Below are 26,446 nucleotides of genomic sequence, written 5' to 3'. Positions count from 1 at the left end.
GGTCGGAGGTACCTGGGCGCAGTGCTTGGCCTGGTGCTAGGGCTCCTCTGCCATCTACTTGTTGCCACTTCTTAACCAAAAAGCGTAACCTACACAAAAAGGAAGAAAAACACTGAAAACTAGAGCAAAGCCAGGGTTTAAATAACGAAGAACATTTAGCCCTGACCAGACCCTGTAGTCAGAGAAGGCAATGGCACCCCACTCCAGTACTCTTGCCTGGGAAATCCCATGGACAGAGGAGCCTGGTAGGCTACAGTCCATGGGGTCGCACAGAGTCAGACACGACTGAGGTGACTTAGCAGCAGCAGATCCTGTAGTGTGAGCACAGCCCCCACCCCTGCAGTATCTTCCCAGGCCGCTCCCAGCCCCACCCTGCTCTCACTCCCAGCCAGCTCCCCAACCCAATCACAGCCCCGCCCCCCAGCCCCACCCAGGCAGTCTCCAGCACCTCCCCAGGCCCCGCTCACTCCCAGCCCTTCCAATCACAGCCCCGCCCTCCGCTCCCAGCCCCGCCAGCTCGGGGTCTGTCGGGCTCGAAGGCCTCACCGTCTCCATGCATCCCTCCATTCATGGGGACCAGAAGTGAAGCAGTGTGGGGGCCCCGATGCCCCTCTCCTCGATGACCCCTGGCAGCACCCCCACAGCACTGCTGCTGCTGGGTCCCAAGGCTGCGAGGCACTGCTGTGTGCTGACCGGAAGACCAACCATCTGGCCACCCCCACCCACATGTGACCTTCTTCCTGGCCCAGGGTGGGCTCTCCAAAAATATATGACAGATGGGTTTCAGAGTGACAGTTAGGTGGGTGGACCGTCTGCCCTCCGATGAACTCAGAGGGAGGCCCCCACCCCCACAAGGGGCTCCCAGCAGGTGTGCAGCTGAACCGGCTGGGGTGCTGCATCTCTGAGGGCCTTGGGACCCCCTGACCTTTGCATACAGTCCAGGAAAGAGGCAAGGGTGCCCCGCTCACCCCATGGCACCTGTTCTTGCAGACAGGTGAGTGTGGCCTGGAAGAGGCACCTCTGTGGGCAACACAGAGCAGACACAGATGCACAGTTCTTAGTAGAACAGACATTTTTAGAAATACAGCAGATATTAAAATTATAAAATGAAATAGATTTTCATCACTGTTAATTGTGAAACAGTCAAAATTTCTTGTCATCACACCAGGGAGTCCACCCCACTCCTAAAGTGCCTCCTGTGCACACACTGGAGGCTGGGCAGGGCCAGGAAGGTGGACACTCAGAGGCAGGGGCACCCCCTTCCCATAGCGTAGGCTCAGAGCTTGTCTACAGGGAAGGTGGAACATGCCACCCTGGGGGCTGGGGGGCACATCTTCCTGTGCACATGGCGACCTTTATGTAACACAGGTTTGACTAAAACATAAGAAACTGAAATGCAAAGAAGTGAAATACAGTTTTAAGCATGATCAGACTGTCATCGCAAGAGCCCCGTTAAGAGGAAGGATTTGTTTTACAATAAAAAGGCAGCCTTACACCTTTCTGTCTTTGAAAACGTAGCTCTGCATAACGTGGTTTCCAGAAGATAAAGGTCGTTTACATTTTAAGGCCTCAAATGTCATTCATCTTAAAAGAGGAAACAACTGTCGAGTTTAAAAGACCGAAAGACCTCACATGAGCAGACAGGCAGTACCTGAGGACTGCGATCACCACCCTGACAGCCGTGCGGAACCTGGTGAGGGGGCGGGGCCCCGCTGCCTTCTTGTCTGCTTTGGAAGGGAACACCCCCAAGTGGGCGATCATGGACAGGGTTTCCTGTTCAGAGTCCTGGAAGCCACCGATGAGCAGCAGAAGGTACTTCTTCTGATAAATCAGGGCTTTTCTAAAGCTCTCTGCTCTCAAATAACGCAAGTACAACTTTTCCATCTAAAAGAAAAAAAACAGTGAAACTTGGTCACAGGACAAAGACATCCTCCTCAGAAGTCTCCACAGCAAAGCTGTTGCACCAGGTGCTTTAAAAGAACCAGACTTTCTCCTCAGAAATTATCACAGGGGTTGGCTCCCATGACATCTGTGACCAGAACCAACCTTGCTGTTCAGAGTTCCATCTGGTTTATCAGACGAAACGCAGAGCAGATGCTGCTTTGCCAGCAATGGAGGAGCCCGAGGGCCCCAGCAATCAGCCACCGAGCGTGGGCCAGTCTAGGGGCAGGTGGAGCTCCGCTCCCAGGCCCATGGGCGTCCAGGGAGGGGAGGTGCAGGAATCCTGAGGTCACAGGCAGAGGTCGGCGTCCTATCCTGACAGGGCTTCCCTCGAGAGGCCCACAGCTTGGGCCTCATGGTCAGAAACGCTGCGTAAACTGCGGGCCGAGGGTTTTCTCAGGCTGCAGACACGATGCCCTGAGATTCAAGGCATCAGGGGTTTCACTCCAACCCAGGATCTTAAGAGGCACCACGGGTGGAGCCTGGAGGCTCTGTAAGGCAGTAAGAACACTCCGCATGACACTGGCTTGGGGAATAAATGTTGTGTTACACGTGTGATCTTATACTCATCAAACCTACAGCAAGTATAGCCCCAAGAGTGGCCCCCACGTGATGACAACATGGGTCTATCGACTGCCACACACGCACCATCTCGAGGAAGTGGATGGTGTTCGGGGGCTAGGGGTGGGAAATCTCCGTAATTTCCCTTCACTGCTGTCGTGATCTTAAAACTTGCCTAAAAACATGAACAAGTCGGGAGCGGCCAGGAGACGGCGTCCCCACACTTCACACTGCCCGTGGGCTCGCGCTCACCTTGGCGCTGCAGGCACCGGCGTCCAGCGCTGGGTCTGGGTGTCGTGCTGAGCCTGGTGAGACCATCTTGTCCTGCTTCCAGGCAGACCTGTCTGACCTCTGCAAGGACCACAGATGGTGTGTCTATACAGTCATTCTCCCGGCAGAGCATCTCGAGAAAAGCGTCTGACAGCACAGTCAGGACTGCTCGCAGCCCCGAGCCATCCCCCACACATGCCCTCTGGACACAGCGGGGCTGAGGCAGGTGCCGGCCACCTGGGTCCCACTTCAGCCTCTTCTCAGTGGTGCCCAAACTGTCACGTGATTATTAACAGACCATTAACACTCAGAGGTGGTTATGACCCACCATTTACTGAAGTATGATTGCACAAAAGGTACATCTTTATTAAAAACAAAACCCTCAACATTTGAGAAGTCAAAGCTTTAAGCCTACTAGATACTCTCATCCTCCCTGGTCCTAGAAAGGCAACTCCCGGCAGATGCAGAGAGTTGGCTCTGTTCCAGTCCTGTGGAACCACACACCTTGGACACCGTGGGGGCCATGCTGTGAAGAGGGGACATGGTGACCAGGCCATGGTCCCACATTGGCGGCACAGCCTGACACCGTGCTGTGCCGAGCACCCTGCAGCTCCAGAGAGGACTCATGAACAGAAGGAGGACCGTACAGGGAGGGTCAAGGCTGCCACCCACAACAGATGGCCAGGAGCTTCCTGTTGCCCAGGCTGAGGGTAAGTGGGAGCCCTTGCTGGGGTCATGTGATCAGTGGCCTTCAAGGCAGCCTGGCCATGGCCCACCATGCAGGGCAGTACCAGGAGGAGGCAGGTGCTGGGTTGTGCCACCTCCCTGCTGGGCAGAAGGCAGAGACCATGCTCAAGATTCTAATACAACCTAGCCTCCCTAGAAGGAGATGCTTCAGGGACAAAGGCCACCTTGACAGGAAGGAGACGCCTGTGTCAGTTCACCCCCAGCCACCTCTGACTCACTCATTCCTTTAATGTCCTGATTGGCTAACTTCCACGGGAGAGACAAAAGCATCCCAGGAGACCACGCCTTTAGTCCACCCAGGGTGCTCTGAACAAGAAGCCTCAATACACACTCCAAGCAGTAGCCAGAGGGGCAGAGAGCCAGGCACTCTGCCCATGGCAGCCCTCGCCTTATAACCCCTCCTGCAAAGGAGCAGAGCCGTGGGTCTGCTTGTGGGTGGGCCCCACGTCACAAGCACAGAGGGCTCTGCCTTCCACAGAGCTTTACACTGACAGAGTGGCACTGGACAGAACCAAAAGACAGACCCCACGCCAACAGGACCCGCCCGGCCTCGACAGGACACTCTGCCTCGCAGTACCAGAAATAAGCATGCACATCACTAAAACCTTCCAAAAGAGAAGACACTAGGCACAGACGGTGCGTTTAGCCAACATTTAAAGAAGAAAAAACCACCAGCTCCACATACTCTCTTCCAGAAAACCAGAGGAGGGAAATGTCCCAGCTCGTTACTAAGGCCAAAACCAGACACAACAAAAAACCTGTCCAGATTAATATCCCTCCTGAAATCAGACACAGAAACGCACAACGATATGTAAGCAAATAGACGCAGCAGCACATGGAGAGAAAAACACATCGTGACCCGGTCGGGTTTTTCCTGGAACAATGAGAGAGTCCACATTCAACAGTCAATGGACTTCACCATATTAAGAGACTAAACAAGAAAGACCAAACTATCACACCAACAGAAGAACAAAGGGCACGACAGAGTCTGACATCCACTCATGACAGAAGTCCCAGCAAACCAGGAACCGGACGGAACCTCTTCAAACTGACCCCAGGGCATCGTCCTCCAGGGGAAAACAGGCTCCACCTGGGATGGAGTGGGGCTGGGTGTCCTCTCCAGCCTGGCAGGGGGCAAGGATAGGAAATCACAGCCATGCCAAGTAGAAAGAAGGAAACAGCCCCCATGCGCATATGACAGGATGGCCCAGGTAGAAGATCCTACAGATAGGCTCCTGGGGCCAAAAAGTAAGGCTTGGAAGATCGCAGAACGCAAGGTGGGTCTGTGAACATCAATCACGTTTCTGCACACCAGCCACGAACACCCAGAAAACAGAAAGCTTGAAAAGTACCATTTACAGCAGCCCGCTAAATATGAGTTCTTTACGTAAAGTCTAACCTAATGTGACAGGATCTGCAGGCTGACAGCTACAGCACATTTAGGAAAAGAATTTTAAAACATCTGAACACATGGACACGGAAGTAGACAGATGGGGAGATTCAAGACAGTTCAAGTGCAGTTACAGATGTCAATTCTGCCCAAATGTTTAATGAAAAATCTGCTTCATAATTCACAAAATAAAAATTTACCCTTTTAAAGGGAGAAAGTGAACTGGCACTAGTGGTAAAGGACCCGGTTACCAACGCAGGAGATGTAAGAGACACAGGTCCGATCCCCAGGTCGGGAAGACCCCCTGGAGGAGGGCGTGGCCACCCACCCCAGTATTCTTGCCTGGAGGATCCCATGGACAGAGGAGCCTGGCGGGCTATAGTCCATGGAGTCACAAAGAGCCAGACACGACTGAAGCGACTTAGCGTGCAGTGTGAAACTGAACTGGCTCTGGTATATCCCTCGGGTTGAGCAACCATCACTGCTTCCCAGTTTCATCACCCAGAGCCGTGTGCCCTGAGCACTCACTCCCCACTGCCTCCCTCTAGGCACGAACAACCTACGATCTTGCCCCTGCGATTGTCTGTTCTGGGCATTTCGTACCAGTGGAGCCTACACATACTGTCACCTCTGGGAACTGGCTTCTTTCACCTTTCATAATGTTTTCAAAGCTTACCCACACTGTAGCACTCATCAGTCCTTTATTCCTATTTATTGCCAAGTAATACTCCATTTATGGATATGTGTTGTGTGCTGTCCTTAGTCGCTCAGTTGTGTCCAACTCTTTGCGACCCCATGGACTGCAGCCCACTAGGCTCCTCTGTCCATGGGGATTCTCCAGGCAAGAATACTGAAATGGGTTGCCATGCCCTCTTCCAGGGGATCTTCCCAACCCAGGGATCCAACCCAGGTCTCCCGCACTGCAGGCAGATTCTTTACCATCTGAGCCACCAGGGAAGCCCAAGAATACTGGAGTGGGTAGCCAATCCCTTCTTTAGGGAATCTTCCCAACCCAGGAATCAAACAAGGGTCTCCTGCATTACAGGTGGATTTTTTAACCAGTGAGCTACCAGGGAAGCCCCCATTTACTGATACACCACATTTTACTTACACATTTATCAATTAATGAACTTTTGGATTATTCCCACATTTGGAAGGATGAATACTGGCAATAAGAAACTTGTGCACAAGTTTTCATGTGGACATATTTGTATTTTTATTTCTCCTGAGGGAAGTCCTAGAGGCAGGACTGCAGGATGAAGACAGCAGCCTCATGTTTTGAGGAATGGCTCGGCTGTTTTCCAAAGTGGCTGTACCATTTTACCTTTCTAATTCTCCCCACACTGATGTACAGAATACAGTCCCTGTCAAAACAAACAGCAAGATTCTAAAATTTATATTGAAGAACAGAGGAACTAGCCTAACCAAGTCATTTGAAAAAGAGAAAAAAAAAATGGAACATTCCACTACCTGACCATATCAATCAGTTCAGTCCAGTCGCTCAGCTGTGTCCAACTCTTTGCGACCCCATGGCGTGCGCCAGGCTTCCCTGTCCATCACCAACTCATGAAGCTTGCTCAAACTCATGTCCATCGAGTTGGTGATGCCATCCAACCATCTCATTCTCTGTTGTCCCCTTCTCCTCCTGCCTTCAATCTTCCCCAGCACCAGGGTCTTTTCCAATGAGTCAGTTATTCACATCAGGTGGCCATTTAGGATCGACTGGTTGGATCTCCTTGCGCTCTGAGGGACTCTCAAGAGTCTTCTCCTACACCATAGTTCAAAAGCATCAATTCTTCAGCACTCAGCTTTCTTTATGGTCCAACTCTCACATCCATACATACCACAGGAAAAACCATAGCTTTGACTAGATGGACCTTTGGTGGCAAACTTATGTCTCTGCTTTTCAATATACTGTCTAGGTTGGTCATAGTTTCTCTTCCAAAGAACAAGCATCTTTTAATTTCATGGCTGCAGTCACAATATGCAGTGACTCTGGAGCCCCTCATGCAAGGAGATCCAACCAGTCCATTCTAAAGGAGATCAGTCCTGGGTGTTCATTGGAAGGACTGATGCTGAAGCTGAAACTCTAATACTTTGGCCACCACATGCGAAGAGTTGACTCATTGGAAAACACTCTGATGCTGGGAGAGATTGGGGCAGGAGGAGAAGGGGACGACAGAGGATGAGATGGCTGGATGGCATCACTGACTCGATGGACATGAGTCTGAGTGAACTCTGGGAGCTGGTGATGGACAGGGAGGCCTGGCGTGCTGCGATTCATGGGGTCGCAAAGAGTCGGACATGACTGAGTGACTGAACTGAACTGAAAATAAGTCTCTCACTGTTTCCATTGTTTCCCCATCTTTTTGCCATGAAGTGATGGGACCAGATGCCATGATCTTAGTTTTCTGAATATTGAGTTTTTAAGCCAGGTTTGTCAATCTCCTCTTTCACTTTCATCAAGAGGCTCTTTAGTTCCTCTTCATTTTCTGCCATAAGGGTGGTGTCATCTGCATATCTGAGGTCATTGATATTTCTCCCTGCAATCTTGATTCCAGCTTGTGCTTCATCCAGCCCAGTATTTTGCATGATGTACTTTGCATGTAAATAAGCAGGGTGACAACAAAAAGCCTTGAGGTACTCCTTTCCCAATTTGGAACAAGTCTGTTGTTCCATGTCCAGTTCTAACTGTTCTTCTTGACCAGCATACAGATTTCTCAGGAGGCAGGTAAGGTGGACTGGTATTCCTATCTCTTTAAGAATTTCCCACAGTTTGTTGTGATCTACACAGTCAAAGGCTTTGGTGTAGTCAATAAAACACAAGCAGATGTTTTTCTGGAATTCTCTTGCTTTTTCTATGATCCAATGATGTTGGCAGTTTGATCTTTGGTTCCTCTGCCTTTTCTACGTAATATAAACCTACATTAATCAGGCAGCTCATGAAGAACAGACATATAGACCACTGGGACAGAACAAAGAATCCAGACATAAAGACACAAATATTGTTGAATGGGTACAAGGACAACTCAGGGAGAAAGGAGAATCTTGTCGACAAAGTGTGTGGGAGTCCTGGATATCAACAGGCGTAAAACAGGCCTCTACCTACCCTCAAACCAAAACAAAACGAACTGCAAACAGATCATGGACCTAAACATACAAAGAACAACTCTACGACTCTTGGCAGTGCCCATATAAGAACAAAGTGATACAGGACTGCACCAAAATTAAAGGCTTTTGTTCTGCAAAGGACACGACATAGGAGAACAAACTCAGATGGGGAGAAAATATTTGCAAATTATATTTCTGACAAAGGAGCTATATCCAGACCATATAAAGAACTCTCAAAACTCAACAATAAGAAAACAAATGATCCGACTGAAGAAGAGGCAAAAGACTTTAACGGACACTTCTCCAGAAGATCCTCAGACACCACGTCACATCTGTCAGCATTCTACAGAGATGACAGGTAAAACACTAAACGCAAAGATGCAGAGAAGCTGGAACCCTCACTGAAATGCAGCTTTTCTGGAAAGCTCTGGACACCGAACACACAGTGACCACTGGACACAGCAATGCCCAAGCTGGGGATTCACACAGAGAAAGGAACCTGTGCCCACACTCATAAGCTGAGGCACGTTCATGCCAGGCAGAGCCACTCAATAATGGATGGGACTGAGCTGTGGACACTCTACCTGATGGACCTCCAGTGCTTTTCAGAAGAAGCGAACGGCCCCTCAAAGGCCCCAGCCTCGTGATCCCACTTACAGACTCCATCACACTACCAAGGCAGAGGCAGAGTTAACTGAAGGTAAATTTTAAAATAATTTGGAAACATTTCCATTGTTTAAAAAAAAAAAGTAATAAAAGCAAATTGCCCACAGGAAACCTAAATATAAAAAAGAAAAAAAACAAGGCATTCCTGAGAAAGCGCCTATCAAATGACACAACCAGGAAAATTATCTATTATTTTCACTAGACGAAAGTCAAATAAAACTCTAATAAAATTCATCAGATTATTCAATTCTTGGTCGAAATTTCTTTTCATGAGCAGGTACCAGACGCCATCTCCTGAGGAGGGTCACGTGGGTGTGCACACATCACTGTCTGCACGGAGCCAGCGTGCCGGGTGCGGCCTGAGGCCTCCGGGGCCCCTGGAGCGTACCTTGCGAGCGCAGCCCTCCTGCAAGGTCCTTGGGACCCGGTGTGTCCTCTCCAGCCGTGACAAGGCCTTGCACAGCTCCGCCTTCTCCCGCGTCACTGTGCTGAGTGCTCTGCTCAGGGACTCATTGTCCTTCAGCAGGACGTCCACCAGCTGGATCTGCAGCTCCGCAGCTGTTTTCTTCTTGAGGAGAAAACAAGATCAGCGTCTGAGAGTGTTTAGTTAAAAGACATGCATGCTACTTGTGGCTTGCATTGCTGGCTATTTCCAGGGATTTTAACTTTAAACATATTTGCATTTGGTGGCAAGCCTAAGGGGCTGGGCAGAGTGCATCAAGTCACATTCTTTTGGGCATCAGCCCGGGAAGCGTGTTAGGAAACACAACCCGCTCCGACAGCGCCTTTGTCACGGGTAGTGCATGAAGGGCAGTGGGAAGAGCGTGCTCATCCCCAGAGGCTCCCAAGGACAGGCTCATTCTTTCCAGGTCAGTGGGCATGGCGGGTCAGCCCTCCTGCTGCCTGCACTGTCCTACCTGTCCCAGAACTCTGTCAGGAATTCATAGCAGCAGTCAGGACTCCTGAAGGCCCCCTACACAGCTGATAGGCAGCTCGATTTCAGCCCAGCATCTCAGTACAAGTGCAGGGCCGTCAGCCACAGAGCAGGACAGACCAGCGCCACCATGGGCACCGTGGACAGTGCCCTCAGCCAACCATAAAACAGGCTGATGGGGGGTAGGCAGGACTGGCCACAGTGAACAAGAAAGCTGGTCTCACCCGGCAGGAGCTAGACGTGCCCAATTCAGACTTCAGTGTCTCCAGCGTGTGCAGCAAAGACGCCACTGCCTTCTCATTTGACGACGTCCAATCACTGATCGTCCTGGAGAAGGACACAGACACTCAGCAGGTGCACACGGCTCCCAGTGGTAGACACCCAAAGCTAGGCAGGTACTCCGCACAGCACCCAGGGTGCTCTGCAGTGACTGTGGCAGCCAGGATACAGTGCAGCCTGGGGGTGGGCAGTCTGTGAAGCCAGAAACCTCCGGCCACTGACCACTGACCTCTGAGGCTCCCTCAGTGAGTCCCTCTCCCTCTGCTGCTCTCTGTTGGGACTCTGAGTCGGCTACTCAGAGATGGTCAGCTATTCTAAGCGAGATTCCACCGCTCCAATAACTAAACTCAATTACAGGAGAGGGGCTGTAGCGGCTGAGCTTTTGTGTGCTCAGAAAAGGGCAAATAAATGTTCTTTCCCACCAAACAGCAGGGTCTCGGGTCCTCGACAAGGCAGAGGCATCCTGGTCCCAGGCACAGCGGCCCCAGGGCCTCAGGCAAGGCAAACCCTGCACAGACACAGGGCACTACCCACCCTGGAGCACTGGGCTTGGGCCGGACCCTCTGGGCGGGGAGCGCTTATAAAGGGGCGTGGAGTGCTTATAAAGGGGCGTGGAGACACCCAATCGTCTGTCACATTAGAAGGCAAGCCCATATCCTGTGGTCATCTTTCAAGAGAACACTGTGTATGAATTTATCCACACACGTGGGATGAGAAAGAGTCTGTCTCATTAAAACCTGGACCTCAATCAAAGGCATGCCCCAAATGCAGGATTTTCTTGGCACCACAGGTGCTAGGCAGCAGGGGGTGGGCCCTGAGCCACTTACCTGTCCACCGTCTGGTTGATGAAGCTGGTGAGAAGCCCTGCAGCGCAGAGTAGCTGCTGCCGCACCTTCTCCAGGCCCCGCTGCTGCTCGCGGAGGTGCTCTGGCTCCGCGTTTGGCAGCGCCACCCGCGCCTGCAGCTCCTGCACGGTCCTCTGCAGCTGATGGATCTTGTGCTCATCCCGCTGGCGCTGCAGCTCCAGCTCCCGCTGTGGGCGAGGAAGCAACTTCACACACAGTCCAGGGCAGAGACGGGGCCCAGGGTGCAGCACGGAGGCTGCCCTCACGGCCCGAACTGACCGGACGTGCTCTAGGCAGAGACTCTGGGTACCATGCTGAGTCGGGGGAGGAGTCAGGGGAGGATGGCCCTGCCCCAGACAAGCTGCATGGCAAGCCTCGAGGACCCGCAGACAGGGCCCGGGATGGGACGCACACAGGGGTGATGGTAGCAGGGAACCACAGCCCAAGCACCCCTCTGCCTCTGCAGGTGCCCCAGCAACAAGAGGGCAGGCTGGGTCATGAGGCTCTCTGCCACCCCCCTTGTGACCTGCCCTCCACTGTGGAGGAACCAGGCCACTTCCTGCCTGGTGCCCAGGACCAGTGCCCAAGGGAGGAGGCATAGGGAGGGGGGCTCCAGGGAACCGAAGACAGCCAGGCAGGACCAGACAAGACCAGGCAAAGAAGGTGCAGGCCTGGCCCGCCCCCACTCAGGCCAGCACATGGGCTGGGCCTACTCTCCACCCAGCACCTCCCAACCCCTCCCCAGCATCACCTCCTCAGGAAATGGCAGTCTTTATTGATTTTCCAAATGAGGAAAAAGGAACAAAACTGAGGGACCTGCCGATTGGCTTAAAAAAAAAAAAAAGAAATTGGCCCTGAAGTAACTATAAGAAGCCTGGGCCATTATGGCCAGAAAAAGACTCCATAGTCCGGATCAAGTTAACTGCCTGCAGTAAAAATAACACCAAAATGACAACATAGTTCTTAATAAAAAATACATATCAAGGTACATTGTGAAGAACAGTTAATAATTTAACTCGGAAAACACTTTGTATTTATTTTTTAAGTAACTACGTTATCATACATTCCTGGAACTCACTCTGGGGGCCCCGAATAACCAAAGCCCAACCAGGGCCATGACTTCAGCTCCTCCGTCAGGAAACCCCCCGGCCAGGCTCTGCCCTCTGCCATAGCCCCAGACGACCCCTCCACTGCCAAGACCTCTAGTGATGAAACATGACTAAGTCCAAAGCTGTCTAACCCCGCAAGAAACACTACGCATTACTCACACACAACACACGTGAACCTGGAAACCACCACAGCGGGGCCAGACACCGAAGGCTACACACCTATGATTCACTGATATGAACCGTCCAGGAGGGGCAGAAAGTCAGTCAGCGGGTGCCGGGGCTGGGGTGCCTGCTCACAGGTTCATCCTGGGAGATGAACATGTTCTAAAATCAACTGAGTGATGGCTGCACAACTTCTAAATATACTAAAAATTGCTGAACTGTGAAATTTAAATTGGTGAACTCAATAGTGTGTGAATATCTCACTAGTATTTATTTTTTGACCATTTAATGGCAGGCTAACCATTAAAAGGACCAGGCCATTGGTTTTCTTTGTGCGCTTTAAAACCTTTTTCAGTTCAGTTCAGTTGCTCAGTCATATCTGACTCTGTGACCCCATGAATCGCAGCACGCCAGGCCTCCCTGTCCATCACCAACTCCCGGAGTTTACCCAAACTCATGTCCATCAAGTGGGTGATGCCATCTAGCCATCTCATCTTCTGTCATCCCCTTCTCCTCCTGCCCCCAATCCCTCCCAGCATCAGGGTCTTTTCCAATGAGTTAACTCTTCACGTCAGGTGGCCAAAGTATTGGTGTTTCAGCTTCAACATCAGTCCTTCCAATGAATACCCAGGACTGGTCTCCTTTAGGATGGACTGGTTGGATCTTCTTGCAGTCCAAGGGATTCTCAAGAGTCTTCTCCAACATCACAGTTCAAAAGCATCAATTCTTCAGTGCTCAGCTTTCTTCACAGTCCAACTCTCACATCCATACATGACCACTAGAAAAACCATAGCCTTGACTAGACAGATCTTTGTTGGCAAGGTACTGTCTCTGCTTTTTAATATGCTATCTAGGTTGGTCATAACTTTCGTTTCAAGGAGTAAGCATCTTTTAATTTCATGGCTGCAATCACCATCTGCAGTGATTTTGGAGCCCAGAAAAATAAAGTCTGACACTGTTTCCACTGTTTCCCCATCTATTTCCCATGAAGTGGTGGGACCAGATGCCATGATCTTCGTTTTCTGAATGTTGAGCTTTAAACCTACTTTTTCACTCTCCTCTTTCACTTTCATCAAGAGGCTTTTGAGTTCCTCTTCACTTTCTGTCATAAGGGTGGTGTTGTCTGCATATCTGAGGTTATTGATATTTCTCCCAGCAATCTTGATTCCAGCTTGTGCTTCTTCCAGCCCAGCGTTTCTCACGATGTACTCTGCATATAAGTTAAATAAGCAGGGTGACAATATACAGCCTTGACGTACTCCTTTTCCTATTTGGAACCAGTCTGTTGTTCCATGTCCAGTTCTAACTCTTGCTTCCTGACCTGCATACAGGTTTCTCAAGAGACAGGGCAGATGGTCTGGTATTTCCATCTCTTTCAGAATTTTCCACAGTTTATTGTGATCCACATAGTCAAAGGCTTTGGCATAGTCAATAAAGCAGAAATAGATGATTTTCTGGAACTCTCTTGCTTTTTCGATGATCCAGCAGATGTTGGCAATTTGATCTCTGGTTCCTCTGCCTTTTCTAAAACCAGCTTGAACATCAGGAAGCTCACGGTTCACATACTGCTGAAGCCTGGCTTGGAGAATTTTGAGCATTACTTTACTAGCGTGTCAGCTGAGTGCAATTGTGCAGTAGTTTGAGCATTCTTAGAATTTGACAAAACACAAAGATAGAAATTATAAAGGTAATTTTTTCAACATTTTAAAAAATATTTTTAAAAGAACAAAATAAAAGTGAATTCATGAGAAAACACAGAATATAATATCCTCAGAAACAAATACTTTTGGTTGACATATAATGTATCTAAAATTAAGATCTATCCAAAAGATAAAGGAGGGAACACTTCCAAATCTACTCTGCACAGCCAAGACCTTCCTGATACCAGAACCAAAAACACAGGAAAACTACAGAACAATATTGCTCATAAATATAAATGCAAAATCCTTAACAAAATACTAGCAAACTGAATTCAGCACTAATTTAAAAAGAATTATACACTAAATTCTTTACTGTCTAAGCCACCAGGGTAAAGAATCCACCTGCAATGTGGGAGACCTGGGTTTGACCCCTGGGCTGGAAAGATCCCCTGGAGGAGGGCATGGAAACCCACTCCGGTATTCTTGCGTAGAGTCCATAAGGTCGCAGAGTCAGACACAACTGAGCAGCTAAGCACCTCACATACACCAAATTCAAGAGGAATGCAGCCCAAGAGGGCCAGGATGGCTGAAAATATGAAAATCAATCAATTCAGAAGCACAACGGAAGCATAAAAGCCGTAAATCTCAAAAGACAGTGAAAGAGCACACCCAATACTCTCAATATTAAAATAAACTAGAAGAGACTGAATAAACTAGAAATGGAAGGGACCTTCCTCTGATAAGGGGCAGCAACAAAAATCAAACAACTACCATCGTAGTCAGTGGTAAAAGACGACTGCTCCCCCAAGATCGGCAATGGGGCTGGACCCTTGCCCTCGTGCCTGCTTCAGCACTCTTGTAGGTTCTGGCCAGGGCAGTCAGGCAAAGAGAAGAGAGAAGGCTTCCAGGTGGGAAAGCAACAAGCAAAACTATGCCTCTCTGCAAAAAGCATGGTCTTCAATGTTGAAAATTCCAAAGAATCTATTAAAAATATTGGGACTCATAGGCCAGTTCAGCGAAGTGGCAGGACACCAGATCCAAGTATGGAAGTCACCTGCATTGCTACACGGTCACAACAAGCAATCTGAAAACAGAAGTAAAAAATAACACCACTTACAACAGCATCAAAATATAACCTTTAGGAATAAACAAAAGAAATGCAAAGTTTACCACCTGAAGTGATAAAACAAAGATCTAAATAAAGCAACTGAGCAAATAAATGAATAGACCCTCAGACTTCTCCAATGGGAAGACTTAACACTGTTGAGGAGACAACACCCCCAGAGCACTTTGCAGACTCAGTGCAATTCCTACCGAGACCCCAAGGGTCTTAACACAGAAGCCGAAGCGCCATTCACGGAGACACATGGAACTGCTTGGGCCTGAGGATTCACAACGACCTTGGGAAGGAACAAGGTAGGAGGACACAAGCTCCTGGCTCCACTTGCCACCAGGCTGCAGCGACCAGGCCGAGGGGCAGTCCGGGGCCAGCACAGGCGCGCTCACCAGCGTCTCCTTGTCTCTCTGCCACCTGCTCCACGGCTGTGTGTCCGCTCGGCTGGGCCTCAGCTCCGCTCCTGTCCTCACGTCCTCGCATGCATCCTGCTCTACCTGTCCCCGTCCCCGCGCCGGCCTCTCCCGAGTTCCAGGCAGGGTCTCCGGAGGCGTCTTCGGTGCCTCACTTACCTCCTGCTCCCGCTCCACCTCCTCGCGGTGCACATGCGCCTCGGCCTCCAGGGCACGCCGCTGTGCAGCCTCCAGCGCCACCTCCAGCTCGCGCACATGCTCCTCCTGGGCCCGCAGCTTCTGCAGCAGCGCCTGGTGTGCAGGCCTCTCCTGAGGCCGCCGGCTCAGCCGCTCCGTCAGGACGCGCTCGTGCTGCAGGGCCTCTGACAACTCTCTTGCGCGGTCCCGCTCAGCCTCCAGGCTCCGCTGCAGCTCAGACATGTGGCCGCGTTCCTGCGCCAGCAGTGCCTCACAGCGTGACGCCTCGATCTGCAGCTCCTGCCGCAGGTTGTCCTTCGCTGTCTGTTCGTGTTTCAGCACCACGCATAGCTGGTTGCTCTGGGCGCACTGCTGCTCCAAAGACGCCCTTAACTCCTGCGTCAGGAACAGTGAGGCAAGAAAGATCAAACCAAGAGCAGTAGCATCTAGCCAGTTTTCGAAGCCAGAGCTTCTCCTTTGGGTGAAGGGGTGCAAGCAGTAACCACCCGCCTTGTGACTCTGGATGAGGCGCTCTTCCGAGCACAGGGCCACCACCCAATTTGCCTCCCCCTCAAACCTGCAGCCCTGGACCCCACATGGTGCTCAGCTCTTCCAGGCCTGGGGGACACCCCTGACACACAGCCACATGGCTGCCACGGGGTGCTGGCTCTCTGCCTCCTCGGTACACGGGTGGGGCGCCCACAAGGCTTTGAAGCTGCGCTGGCCTCGCAGAACCGATTATGTGGCGGTGGTGGGGGCCACACGTGTCTATGCCCACAGGGATTCCCCTCACAGCCCCAACCCAGGCCCCAGGGCCTGAGCCCCATCACCTCCAGGGTCTTGGCACTCTGGCCCTCTCTCTGCATGTGCTGCAGCCGCTCCTCCTCTAGCTGGCTCTGCAGGGCCTGCTCCTTCATGCGCTCACCCTCCAGATGCTGCAGTGCTGCCTGCAGGTCACTCTCCTTACTATCCAGCATGGACCTGAGTGGAGACATGGGCTCTCAAAGGGACGTGGGCCAGTGCCAGGAGCTCCAAGGACCCGGCGGGTGGGCCCCGCTGTGCATTCAGTCCCCAACCCCTACCAACCCATGGGAGCAGAGCGGCACTCCCCCACACGGATCAGGACATGGGGGGAAACCTGGCTCCAGACATCCCCTTTCACTTCAAGGCTGGGAAGAAGGTGGTGGGAACCACGCAACATGCACTGAGTTTTGCCCAGAAGCCTAAAGACAGGACAGCTAGAAGGCGGAGCCTTGCAGGAGGGCCGCACCTCAACTGGAGGACCTCCTTCTGCACATCGTTGAGGGACTTGAGCAGCCGCTCGTTGTCTTGTCGACACTCGCAGAGCTCGGATTTCAGGTCTCTGACAGCGTTCTGCTCTGCCACCAGCAGCTTTCGGACATTATTTGCTTTCTCTTGCTCTTCGTTCAGGGTTTTCTGCAGGTCACTTGCTATACATTTTTCCTGCTCAACCTTATATGCCAATAATTCAACTAAAAAAGATTAAACAAATTAAAATAGCGTTATTCATGAGTCCAGAGTGAACACACAAATGACTTAGCATACCATTAGTAACAAACTAAAAGGGATGGAATATGTTCACTTTGAGGGGGCTAGGGGGAGACAGGAAGTTTCTGTGACCCTGAAGCTGTTGTTTACAACTGCACCAGGATACTCAGGACACATGCCTTCTGCTCACACCACCGCCAGCCTCACCTTATGGCCGGCTGAGCCTCCAGAGACACACTGGGGGAGAGCAAGTAGGACCACCCAGCCATGCAAGGCATGTAATGTGACTGGGGGCGGGGGGCGGGGCACGTGCCCTCTTGACCCCTGTGCTGTTCAGGCCTTGGTCTCCCAGGGACAGAAGTTGGAGTTCAGCCAAGATGGACCTGCATGGAGCCCACCCTGCCTAGCGCATGAAGCTTGGTGTGACCATCCCGTGGTCATCCTGAAATGCCACCCCACCTGCCACTCCTCCTACCAGAGAATCTAGCCTGGATGGCTTTGCTGGAGAACTCTCCAAACACTAAGGAGGAGGCTGGCGTCACCCTGACACTGAAACCAGAAGAAAAAAACTATAGACCAGGACCCTCAGGAACAGAGGTGCAAAACACTCTCAAACTAGCCCAGAGGTGCACGTGCAAGCTCCAGAGAGCCTCGCAGACCACGCACTTGGTGGCCTGGGGAGATGAGGGGCTGGCCGCCCCGCCCACACCACCCAACAGGCGAGTGTCGGGGTCACACCCACCCTGCCTGCGCAGCCGGTGCTCCTGCCGGCTCCCGCGGGCCTCCGCGCTGGTCAGCGCCGTGCACAGCTGCTGCAGTTTCTCCTGGTTTTGCAGGTGTGTCATCCGCAGCTGGGCGCGCAGAGCCTGGATCTCCGACAGCAGGCTGCTCCTGTCTGACAGGCAGAGGTGCTCCAACGACCTCTCCTGCTGGTCCCCCTGAGACAGGGGGAAGAGGCAGGGTAGGGGGACGTCAGACACGGCAGGAGAGGGGCTCCCAAGGGCTGGGGGCTGAGCTGGAGCAGCCCCTGCTCCCAGGATCGCTGCCACAGGATGTGTGTGACGACTGTGTGGTGTGAATGTGGGCACAGTGGCACTCAGACTCTCAGATCGCATGAGGCTCCCCCCCCAGCATCTTGGTCTCACTTTTTGGGCCAGGACAACACCTGCCACGCACCCTGACCCTCTCTGCCAGGGTGGGGGGCGGGGTGAGGGAGGGAGATGGGGAAGCTGGCAGGAACAGAACTCCCAGGGCCTTGCGGTGCTGACCCTCTGACCTTGGGCTCAGCGCTCATAACCTGCGGCTGGGCTGCCTAGAATTGCTGATTTGTTTTCAGGGAAAGGACAGTTATTTTCCGAACAGAGAGAGATACTGAAGGAAAATAAATGCATTGAGTTTTACATTTCATGGAATATCATGCATTAAAAGGAGCAGTCACTGCCTCTAAGGTCAGGTGAAATACAGGAACTGAAATTCACATCTGAAGCATGCTCTGTCACCCCTGTGTCAGCACTGGCTGCGGGGGATGTAGGGGCACAGCTTACCTGCTCATGAACCACCTTCTCCAGCCTCTCGAGCAGGGAGCCGCAGCCCCCAGGGCCCAAGCCACAGAGCTGAGGCCACAGCTCCACTCTCAGCATCTCCCGCTCCTTCTCAAAGGCCTCCTGTACAGTCTGCAGGAAGTCTCCCTTCCAGTCCAGGCCCACGTTGGAAGATGCCTAAAATATCAAAGCAAAAAACCCATGTTCCTACAGACGCATCCTGCAGGTTCAACAGGACCCACCTGACTGACAGGGACACATGCACAACCTCAAGCACCCTGGACAGCAGGAGCAAGCGGTACCTCTGGGAGCAGAGAACCCCTCAACCCCAGCAAAGACGGAACACACACCAGCAAGCAAACCTCTTCCCACTGCTATACCAGAGCCCCAGGGCTAGGGGAGGCCGGATCCTGAGTGTGTGTGTGTGTGTGTAATGAGCCCAGGGGCTAGGGGAGGCCAGGCCAAGTGTCAGTGTGTGTGTGGGTGCATATGTATGTGTGTCCATGAGCCGCAGGGCTAGGGGAGGCCAGGCCCCGAGTGTGTGTGTATCTGTGTGTATGTGTGTCCATGAGCCCCAGGTTTAGGGGAGGCCCGGCCCTGAATTGTGTGTGTGTCTGTGTATGTGTCTGTGTACATGAGCCCTGGGGCTAGGGGAAGCCAGGCCCTGAGTGTCTGTGTGTGTCTGTGTATACATGAGCCTGGGACTATGGGAGGGCAGGCCGAATGCGTGTGTGTACACGAGCCCCCGGGCTAGGAGAGGCCAGGCCCTGAGTGTGTCTGCATATGTGTCTGCGTGTGTGTACACAAAGCCAGGCCGTGTGTTTGTGCACACACACACGCAGGTGCATCTATGTGGTCCATGTGTGGGTGTGTGTGTGTGTGTGTGCAGGTGTGTCTGTATAGACCATGCATAGCCTGGCTGCCTTTTGGCGAGCTTGGGCCTGCCTGCACCCTTCCCCTAAAGCTCGGGGTCTGCCCACTGCTGCAGCCACGCTCCAAGGCCAGCCGGCTCCCTGTGCGTGGGGACTCAGCATCCGTGCTGAGTCTCAGTCAAGGAGTGGACACTGAGACCCTGTGGTCGCAGACCCCGTCCCCACACCCATCTCCATCATGAGCTGCCAGCAGAGCTCCGTCGCGCCTCTTCACCCAGCCTCTCCTGCCTGAACAGGGTCAGGAAGGTGCTGACATGGGGCTGGAGCCCAAAGGATGCGAGTGAGAGAGTGGCTGACCAGGCATGGCCTCCCCGCCTACCGCTGACCTGCCTCTTGTCCCTTTACTCCCATTTCTTGACTGGTCCATGCCCACTGCTTCTCTTCTTTACCTTGAAGGCCTGTACCTTCTCTCCCTTCTGGGATCCTGGGGTGGGATGCTCCCTGGGAGCAGGCACTGCCTCCAGCAGGCCCTGGCCCCCCACTGGAAGGCACTCGAGGCGGGCGCTAGGCTCGCTCCTGCTCAGGATGTGGGGGGGTCCTTGGTATTCGGACAGGGCCAGGATGTGGTGGCTCTCATCACATACCATCTGCAGCAACGCCTGAAACAGATAAACATTTCAGAAAGAAGGAAAAGAGGCGTGAAGCCTCTCACCATTGCTGTCACCCATGAAGGCTCACCAGGCTGCCCCACAGCCTTTGAACAGAGTCCACTGCTCTGACCAAACTTTCCTCCTGTAACAGTCAGAGGAAAAGACAGAGGAACCAGAAATCAACTTGCAAACATCCACTGGGTCATAGAAAAAGCAAGAGAATTCCAGAAAAACATCTACTTAATTGATAAGCTAAAGCCTTTGTGTGGATCACAACAAACTGTGGAAAATTCTTCGAGAGATGGCAATACCAGACCACCTTACCTGCCTCCTGAGAAACCTGTATGCAGGTCAAGAAGCAACAGAACTGGACATGAAACAACGGACTGTTTCCAAATAGGGAAATGAGAATGTCAAGGTTGTATATTGTCACCCTGCTCCTTTAACTTACATGCAGAGTACATGGTAAGAAATGCCAGGCTGGATGAAGCTCAAGCTGAAATCAAGATTGCAGGAAGAAATAACAATAACTTCAGATATGCAGATGACACCACCCTTACGGCAGAAAGTGAAGAAGAACTAAAGAGCCTCTTGTGAAAGTGAAAGAAGTGCAAAAGCTGGCTTAACATTCAACATTCAAAAAACTAAGAGCATGGCATCTGGTCCCGTCACTTCATGGTAAATAGATGGGGGAAAAGTGGAAACAGTGACAGATTTTATTTTCTTCAGCTCCCAAATCAGTGCAGACAGTGACTGTCAGTTCAGTTGAGTCGCTCAGTCCTGTCTCTTTGTGACCCCATGGATTGTAGCACACCAGGCTTTCCTGTCCATCACCAACTCCCGGAGCTTGCTCAAACTCATGTCTATCAAGTCGGTGATGCCATCCAACCATCTCATCCTCTGTGGTCTCCTTCTCCTCCTGCCTTCAATCTTTCCCAGCATCAGGGTTTTTTTCAATGAGTCAGTTCTTCCCATCAGGTGGCCAAAGTATTGGAGCTTCAGCTTCAGCATCAGTTCTTCCAATGAATATGCAGGACTGATTTCCTTTAGGATTGACTGGTTTGATTTCCTTGCAGTCCAAGGGACTCTCAAGAGTCTTCTCCAACACCACAGTTCAAAAACATTGATTTTTTTAGCACTCAGCTTTCTTATGTAGCCATGAAATTAAAAGACACTTATTCCTTGGAAGAAAAGCTATCACAAACCTAGACAGCATATTAAAAAGCAGAGACATCATTTTGCCAACAAAGGTGTGTATAATCAAAGCTATGGTTTTTCCAATAATCATATACGGATGTGAGAGTTGGACCATAAGGAAGGCGGAGTGCCAAAGAATTGATGCTTTCGAATTATGGTGCTAGAGAAGACTCTAGAGAGTCCCTTGGGCAGCAAGGAGATCAAACCAGTCCATTCTAAAGGAAATCAACCGTGAATGTTCATTGGAAGGACTGATGCTGAAGATGAAGCTCCAATACTTTGGCCACCTGACACGAAGAACTGACTCATTGGAAAAGACCCTGATGCTGGGAAAGATTGAGGGCAGGAGGAGAAAGGGGTGACAGAGAATGAGATGGTTGGATGGCATCACTGGTTCAATGGACATGAGTTTGAGCAAGCTCCGGGAGATGGTGAAGGACAGGGAAGCCTGGCGAGCTGCAGTCCGTGGGGTTGCAAAAAGTCAGACACGACTCAGCGACTAAACCACCACCACCACCACTGTCAGAGACAAGTGAATTTCTGTGTGAGCTGCTCCAAGAGAGACCCTATAATCCAGCGTCCCGCCTGCTCCCTCAGGTGGACACTCATTTCAGGGAAATCCACGGCCAGGTCAGCAAGATGCCAGGTGGCTCCATGGCTCTCTGGGACAAAAGCTGCCCTCCAGGAGGAAGACCCGAGGGCCACACAGTCATCTGTGCTTCGGTGAGGCACCTGCAGACAGTGCGAGGCTGACCACTGACTACTGCAGCCCTCCCATGCCTTAGCTCGGCCAGAGTCCCCACCACGGGGTCTGTGAGCACAGCAAGGGTCTTCCATACCACTGGGATTTGGAGGGGTGGTTACAGAGCCATGGGACACGGGACACACCTGCCAGCTGTCTGTCCTACACACAGAAGCTGAGAGCGGAAGGCAGCAGCCCCCACCCAGGGCCGTCCTCCTAGAAGCTGGGGCTACGACATCGTGTCTGGGCACCAGGACCGAGCCCATGGCATACACACACAGGCTCCACAAGGGCACCTTAGGGAAATGCAAAAAGAGCAACTTGGAGGCTTGTGAGAGAGAACAACTAGTCACTCAACTATAACAGAAATAGGTTTTTCCTCTAAATCTAATGATGCGGCTAAAAAACTAAAATATGCTGGACGCCACAATATATGTTTATTTTGAAAGCAGTCATCTTTAACACCCTAAAACAATTTCACATTAAAAAACAGTGTACATGACACAGAATGGATGCAAACAGCAGCCACAGGAAAGGAGGGGTGGGAGACGGATAGGGTCAAGTGGACAGGGAGCCCGCAGGCTGTGGGTTACATGATGAGAAGCCACATGTTCTGAAAAACACACTGGAGAAGAACAGTGGTGACGAACGAAGTCCTCTGCCCTCGCCACCCGGACCTTCAGCAGTGTCCCCAGCTTCAGGACAGGCCGAGCTGTGACTGCCTGATGCTCCTGAGACTCAGCCCCAGGGTGGAAGGTCCACATGCCCAGCTGAGGACTGCGAGGCAGGGCGGGGGCAGCCAGCGGGGAACGTGGCAGCGGGGCTCCGACCAACAGGACAGGCCGCCTCGGGGTGACCACTCCCGAGTTTCTCTCCCACCACCTCAGCGCTTCCGAAAAGGGCTTTGCTGAGTTTCTTTCTTTCATTTCTAATACCTAAGCATCAAATACTAAGTGTCAAAGCCTAAGCATAAAACATGGTCACTAACAACCAAATGGCTTCTTTAAAAATTAGGAATCCTCATATGAGGTTGCCTGGGTGGGAAACACTAACAGAAACGTGTTTTTTATGGTCTTACATCATATAAAGAGTTGAGGAATATAAAAAAAGAAAGAAGAAACAGCTACAAGATATTACTTCAATTACAATTCTTACAGGAATAAAAACAATATCATTTTGAATAGAATTTCAAAGAAAATTTTACTTAGCGTCAAAATTGCTTCCTTTGTGGACACTTACTACCTGAATAAAACAGGACAGTGGGGGCTCTCTCGTAGTCCAGTGGTTAAGAATCCACCTTGCAATGCAAGAGACATGGGTTTGATCCCTGGTTTGGGAAGATCCCACATGCCGTGGAGCAGCTAAGCCCGAGTTCCACAGCTACTGAGCCGGCGCTCTAGAGCACACGAGCCACAACGACTGAAGGACTGAAGCCTAGTGCCTGGAGCCTGTGCTCTGAATGAGAAGACACCCGAGCAGCCCACGCACCACAGCGAACAGCAGCCCCAGCTCGCTGCAACTAGAGAAAGCCCGCAAGCAGCACTGAAGACCCAGCACGGCCAAAGAATAAAAAAAAATCTTAAAAAAAAAAGGAATAGTGACATATTTACTTATTCAGCCAAGTTTACATCAATGGTTTTGCCATAAAAAGATTTCTAAAGTGAAGACAGAAGAAAAGTTCCCCCTGAATTCTGCCTTTCAGGGTAGGGGAGGCATTAACTGACCTTACTGTGGTCATTTCGCAACACAGACATGTAAATCCTTATGCTGTCATGTGTCAGCTAAGCTAGAAAAATGTTTATATTCTGCCTGCAGGTTAAATCCCTGGACGCCGATGGGGTGGCCCTCTCCTCATCGCAGAGAACCAGCTTGACCCGAGTGCTCCTCTGGAGCACAGCTGTGAGAGGCCAATATGGACTCAGCCCTGGGACCCAGGAGCTGCCCGGGGGTGGCTCAGGGTGACCGTCTGGGCTTCCAAAACAGAGACTCATTGGACACCCTGTCGTTCCCACCATCCTGAGAACAGTAGCAGTGGGAATATGGCAACATCCTGGGTGTGCCCATGCCATGCGATGCCAAACATGCGTTCTTTTTGGGCTGTACGAGCCAAAAGCAAAGATCTTCCTTCTCAAGAGCAAAGAACAGCACCTCATGGAGACTCAGGGAAGGATGAAAACACATCTCTGCGCCATGGGCCTGAAGCAGAGCGGGGTGGGTTCTCCTGAGCCTGCAGAGCGCAGCCCCTCCCACCTCTGCGGGTGCCCTGGCACAGAGCCCCCAGGTCGTCTCAGGAAAGCCTCCAAGGCCAAACAAACAGGAACCACAGCTGCTTCCCAAACAGGGTTGTGAGTTCCGACACCTGAACTAGACTCAGGACACAGATCTAGTTTTGTCTTGAGACTCATGACGACACTGTGCGGGCAGGCCCACTGTGTGCTGTGCTGTGACAGGCACTATGGGAGGCGCTGGCCCCCCAAGCATGGCCGTGGCCCCTCCAGTGTAGCAGGGTACCCACCTGGGACAACTGTCCTTATGACCCTCCCAACAGCAGCATCTCTCCTCCCAGAAATACAACACAAGGCACAAAGTCAGAGCAGGGCTGAGGCTGGTACAGCTACTGACGGGCCAGAGGGAAGGCCCCTTGAGCTGGCCCCTCCTCACAGCCACTACCTTCACTTGCTTCGGATGGACTTCCTTCTCCTTCATGGTGTCCAGCGGCCGTCGGCAGTCCCTGGGGGTGACGGGGGGCGCTGCGGGGCTGGCAGTGGGAGCTCCCAGTCTTCCCGAACCTTGGCTCAGTGGTTCTGCAAACTCCACACCACCACCTGGAAACACACTGCACAGTCAGGGCTGGACTGGCCCAGAAGTCTAACTTCTCACATGTGCCAAGGAGCACTCAAACACAGCAAAAGACAGGGAGAAACAGAGACTGAGAGAGTCAGAAGAAACAGAGTCAAGGCAGCTAACAGAAAACATCAGAAAAGCTAAAACTCCCAGAGAAGTGACAAGGGCAGTATCATTCGGGAAGGGGAATGGAAGCCTCACGAGAAAAGGAAGAATCAGAAATCAGAACAGAATTCAAATCGTAGGAAGCTTAAGAAGCTCTGAAACTTCTCTTGAATATGAGAACAAGAAAACAAAGATGTGGAAAAAGAGAAAGTTTTAAGTCCAGGAGGTCCAACATGTGGTCAATAAGAATGAAGACGACAGCAGAGAGGAAGCTCAGGGGAGACAACCCAGGGAGTAAGAGGCGTTCTCAGGTGGATGACACGCTCTGGGGCCAGGCGCTACACCCACCACATCCAGGCCCAGGACTGTGGGATCCAAACTCTGCAGGAACCTGCCTGCCTGCCCACCCACAGTCAAGCCCAAGCCTCATATCAGGAAGATGTCAATGTTCGTACAGAAAGCACCTCGCACACACTTTTCTCCAGAAGCTTGTAGAGAACAGAAAGGACGAGGGGTCTGACCCGAGGTGAGGACCACATCCAGAACACAGGGAAGGCCGTGGAGGGCAGCACACAGCCGCACTTGGACACATGTCCTTGAAGTGCAGGCTCTCTTGGCTGGTGATGGGGCAGAAAGTGCAGGCTGGGCTTCCAGGGATCAGGGCAGGAGGTGGGCGGGGTTTGTTGCCAGGAGGCGGAGACCTGTTACTTTAACTCGAAGCTGTGATTTAGGAACAAACACTAGAGTGAACCTCTGAAAGCTGAATGTGGTGTCCTCAGGACAGTGGACGAGAGGCTGCATGGGGACGCACCTTGCAGCCGCTCACACTGTTACATCGCGCAGCTGCTGCCGGGGGAAGCAAGAGCGTCAGCTGGAAAGAGCTGGCCCCGAGCTGCGAATGCTGACACGGCCTCCGATCTGGACTTCACTGCTGCCCTGTCATCCAAAGTGCCCCAGGAGCCAAGGAGGACTTCATTAAAACACCTTGAGGTAACTCACTTGTAAAAATCTAACAATTATAAAAGTGTGAGGTCAGGAGCCATGGTGTGGTGACCACCGCTGTGACGATATAGGCAGGACCACCAAGAACCATCGATAGAGGCTAAGTGGATCTGAACATGAGAAGAGACCATTCCAAAGTCTTGAAAACCTACCCAGGACACTTGGCTGTTCGGAAGGAACAGGATGAAGCCTGGCAGTACGACCACAGGATCTGAGCTGACCTGCAGGAAGAGCGCAGCACCATTACTGTGCTTCCAATTCCCTGAGAGACAGTCACATGCTCACATAGGCCAACAGGCCTGCCGAGGACCTCAGGGATCCTCACGGCCGGAGCTCTGTGCCTGGCACCTGGCCTGCATTCCAGTCTCCACCCCGCAAAGGACATCTGGATTCATGGTGCTGGCCGCTGCTAGTTTCTATAAAGGGCACTAACAGGACAAAACCTCAGGAACGTCTGTGGACTCGATGCTGCCTCTGAAACAAGTACAGTGCTGTGGACTGGACCCCGCGAAATACATGTGACCTTCTCAGGAACAAATGCCTTCAGGTCCTCAAGTAACAGAACACAAACCCGGGGGGAGACAGAGACAGAGAGAGATGCAGAGACACAGAGACGCGGGCCAGT

At 51.8% G+C, this 26,446-nt stretch overlaps 1 protein-coding gene across 4 annotated transcripts in view; it reads right to left on the bottom strand.

The window, feature by feature from the left end:
* The window catches only part of PCNT (pericentrin), a 105,603-nt gene that overhangs the window by 3,673 nt on the left and 75,484 nt on the right, over positions 1 to 26,446 (bottom strand). For all 4 annotated transcript variants that reach the window (XM_070796371.1, XM_070796361.1, XM_070796357.1 and 1 more), the window contains 14 exons: positions 25,974 to 26,042; positions 24,541 to 24,695; positions 19,746 to 19,940; positions 18,413 to 18,586; positions 17,611 to 17,806; positions 16,630 to 16,852; positions 16,190 to 16,340; positions 15,162 to 15,755; positions 10,727 to 10,932; positions 9,845 to 9,947; positions 9,075 to 9,254; positions 2,755 to 2,853; positions 1,652 to 1,884; positions 13 to 89 (listed from right to left, as the gene is read on the bottom strand). In XM_070796371.1, the coding sequence (XP_070652472.1) occupies positions 13 to 89; positions 1,652 to 1,884; positions 2,755 to 2,853; positions 9,075 to 9,254; positions 9,845 to 9,947; positions 10,727 to 10,932; positions 15,162 to 15,755; positions 16,190 to 16,340; positions 16,630 to 16,852; positions 17,611 to 17,806; positions 18,413 to 18,586; positions 19,746 to 19,940; positions 24,541 to 24,695; positions 25,974 to 26,042 (2,655 nt within the window). The remainder of the gene's footprint in view (positions 1 to 12; positions 90 to 1,651; positions 1,885 to 2,754; positions 2,854 to 9,074; positions 9,255 to 9,844; positions 9,948 to 10,726; positions 10,933 to 15,161; positions 15,756 to 16,189; positions 16,341 to 16,629; positions 16,853 to 17,610; positions 17,807 to 18,412; positions 18,587 to 19,745; positions 19,941 to 24,540; positions 24,696 to 25,973; positions 26,043 to 26,446) is intronic.

The sequence above is a fragment of the Bos indicus genome, chromosome 1 (assembly GCF_029378745.1).
Source record: "Bos indicus isolate NIAB-ARS_2022 breed Sahiwal x Tharparkar chromosome 1, NIAB-ARS_B.indTharparkar_mat_pri_1.0, whole genome shotgun sequence".
In the NCBI taxonomy this organism is placed as follows: domain Eukaryota; kingdom Metazoa; phylum Chordata; class Mammalia; order Artiodactyla; family Bovidae; genus Bos; species Bos indicus.
Note: the sequence above shows the minus strand (reverse complement) of the source record. Positions and strands in the feature narration are given on the sequence as shown.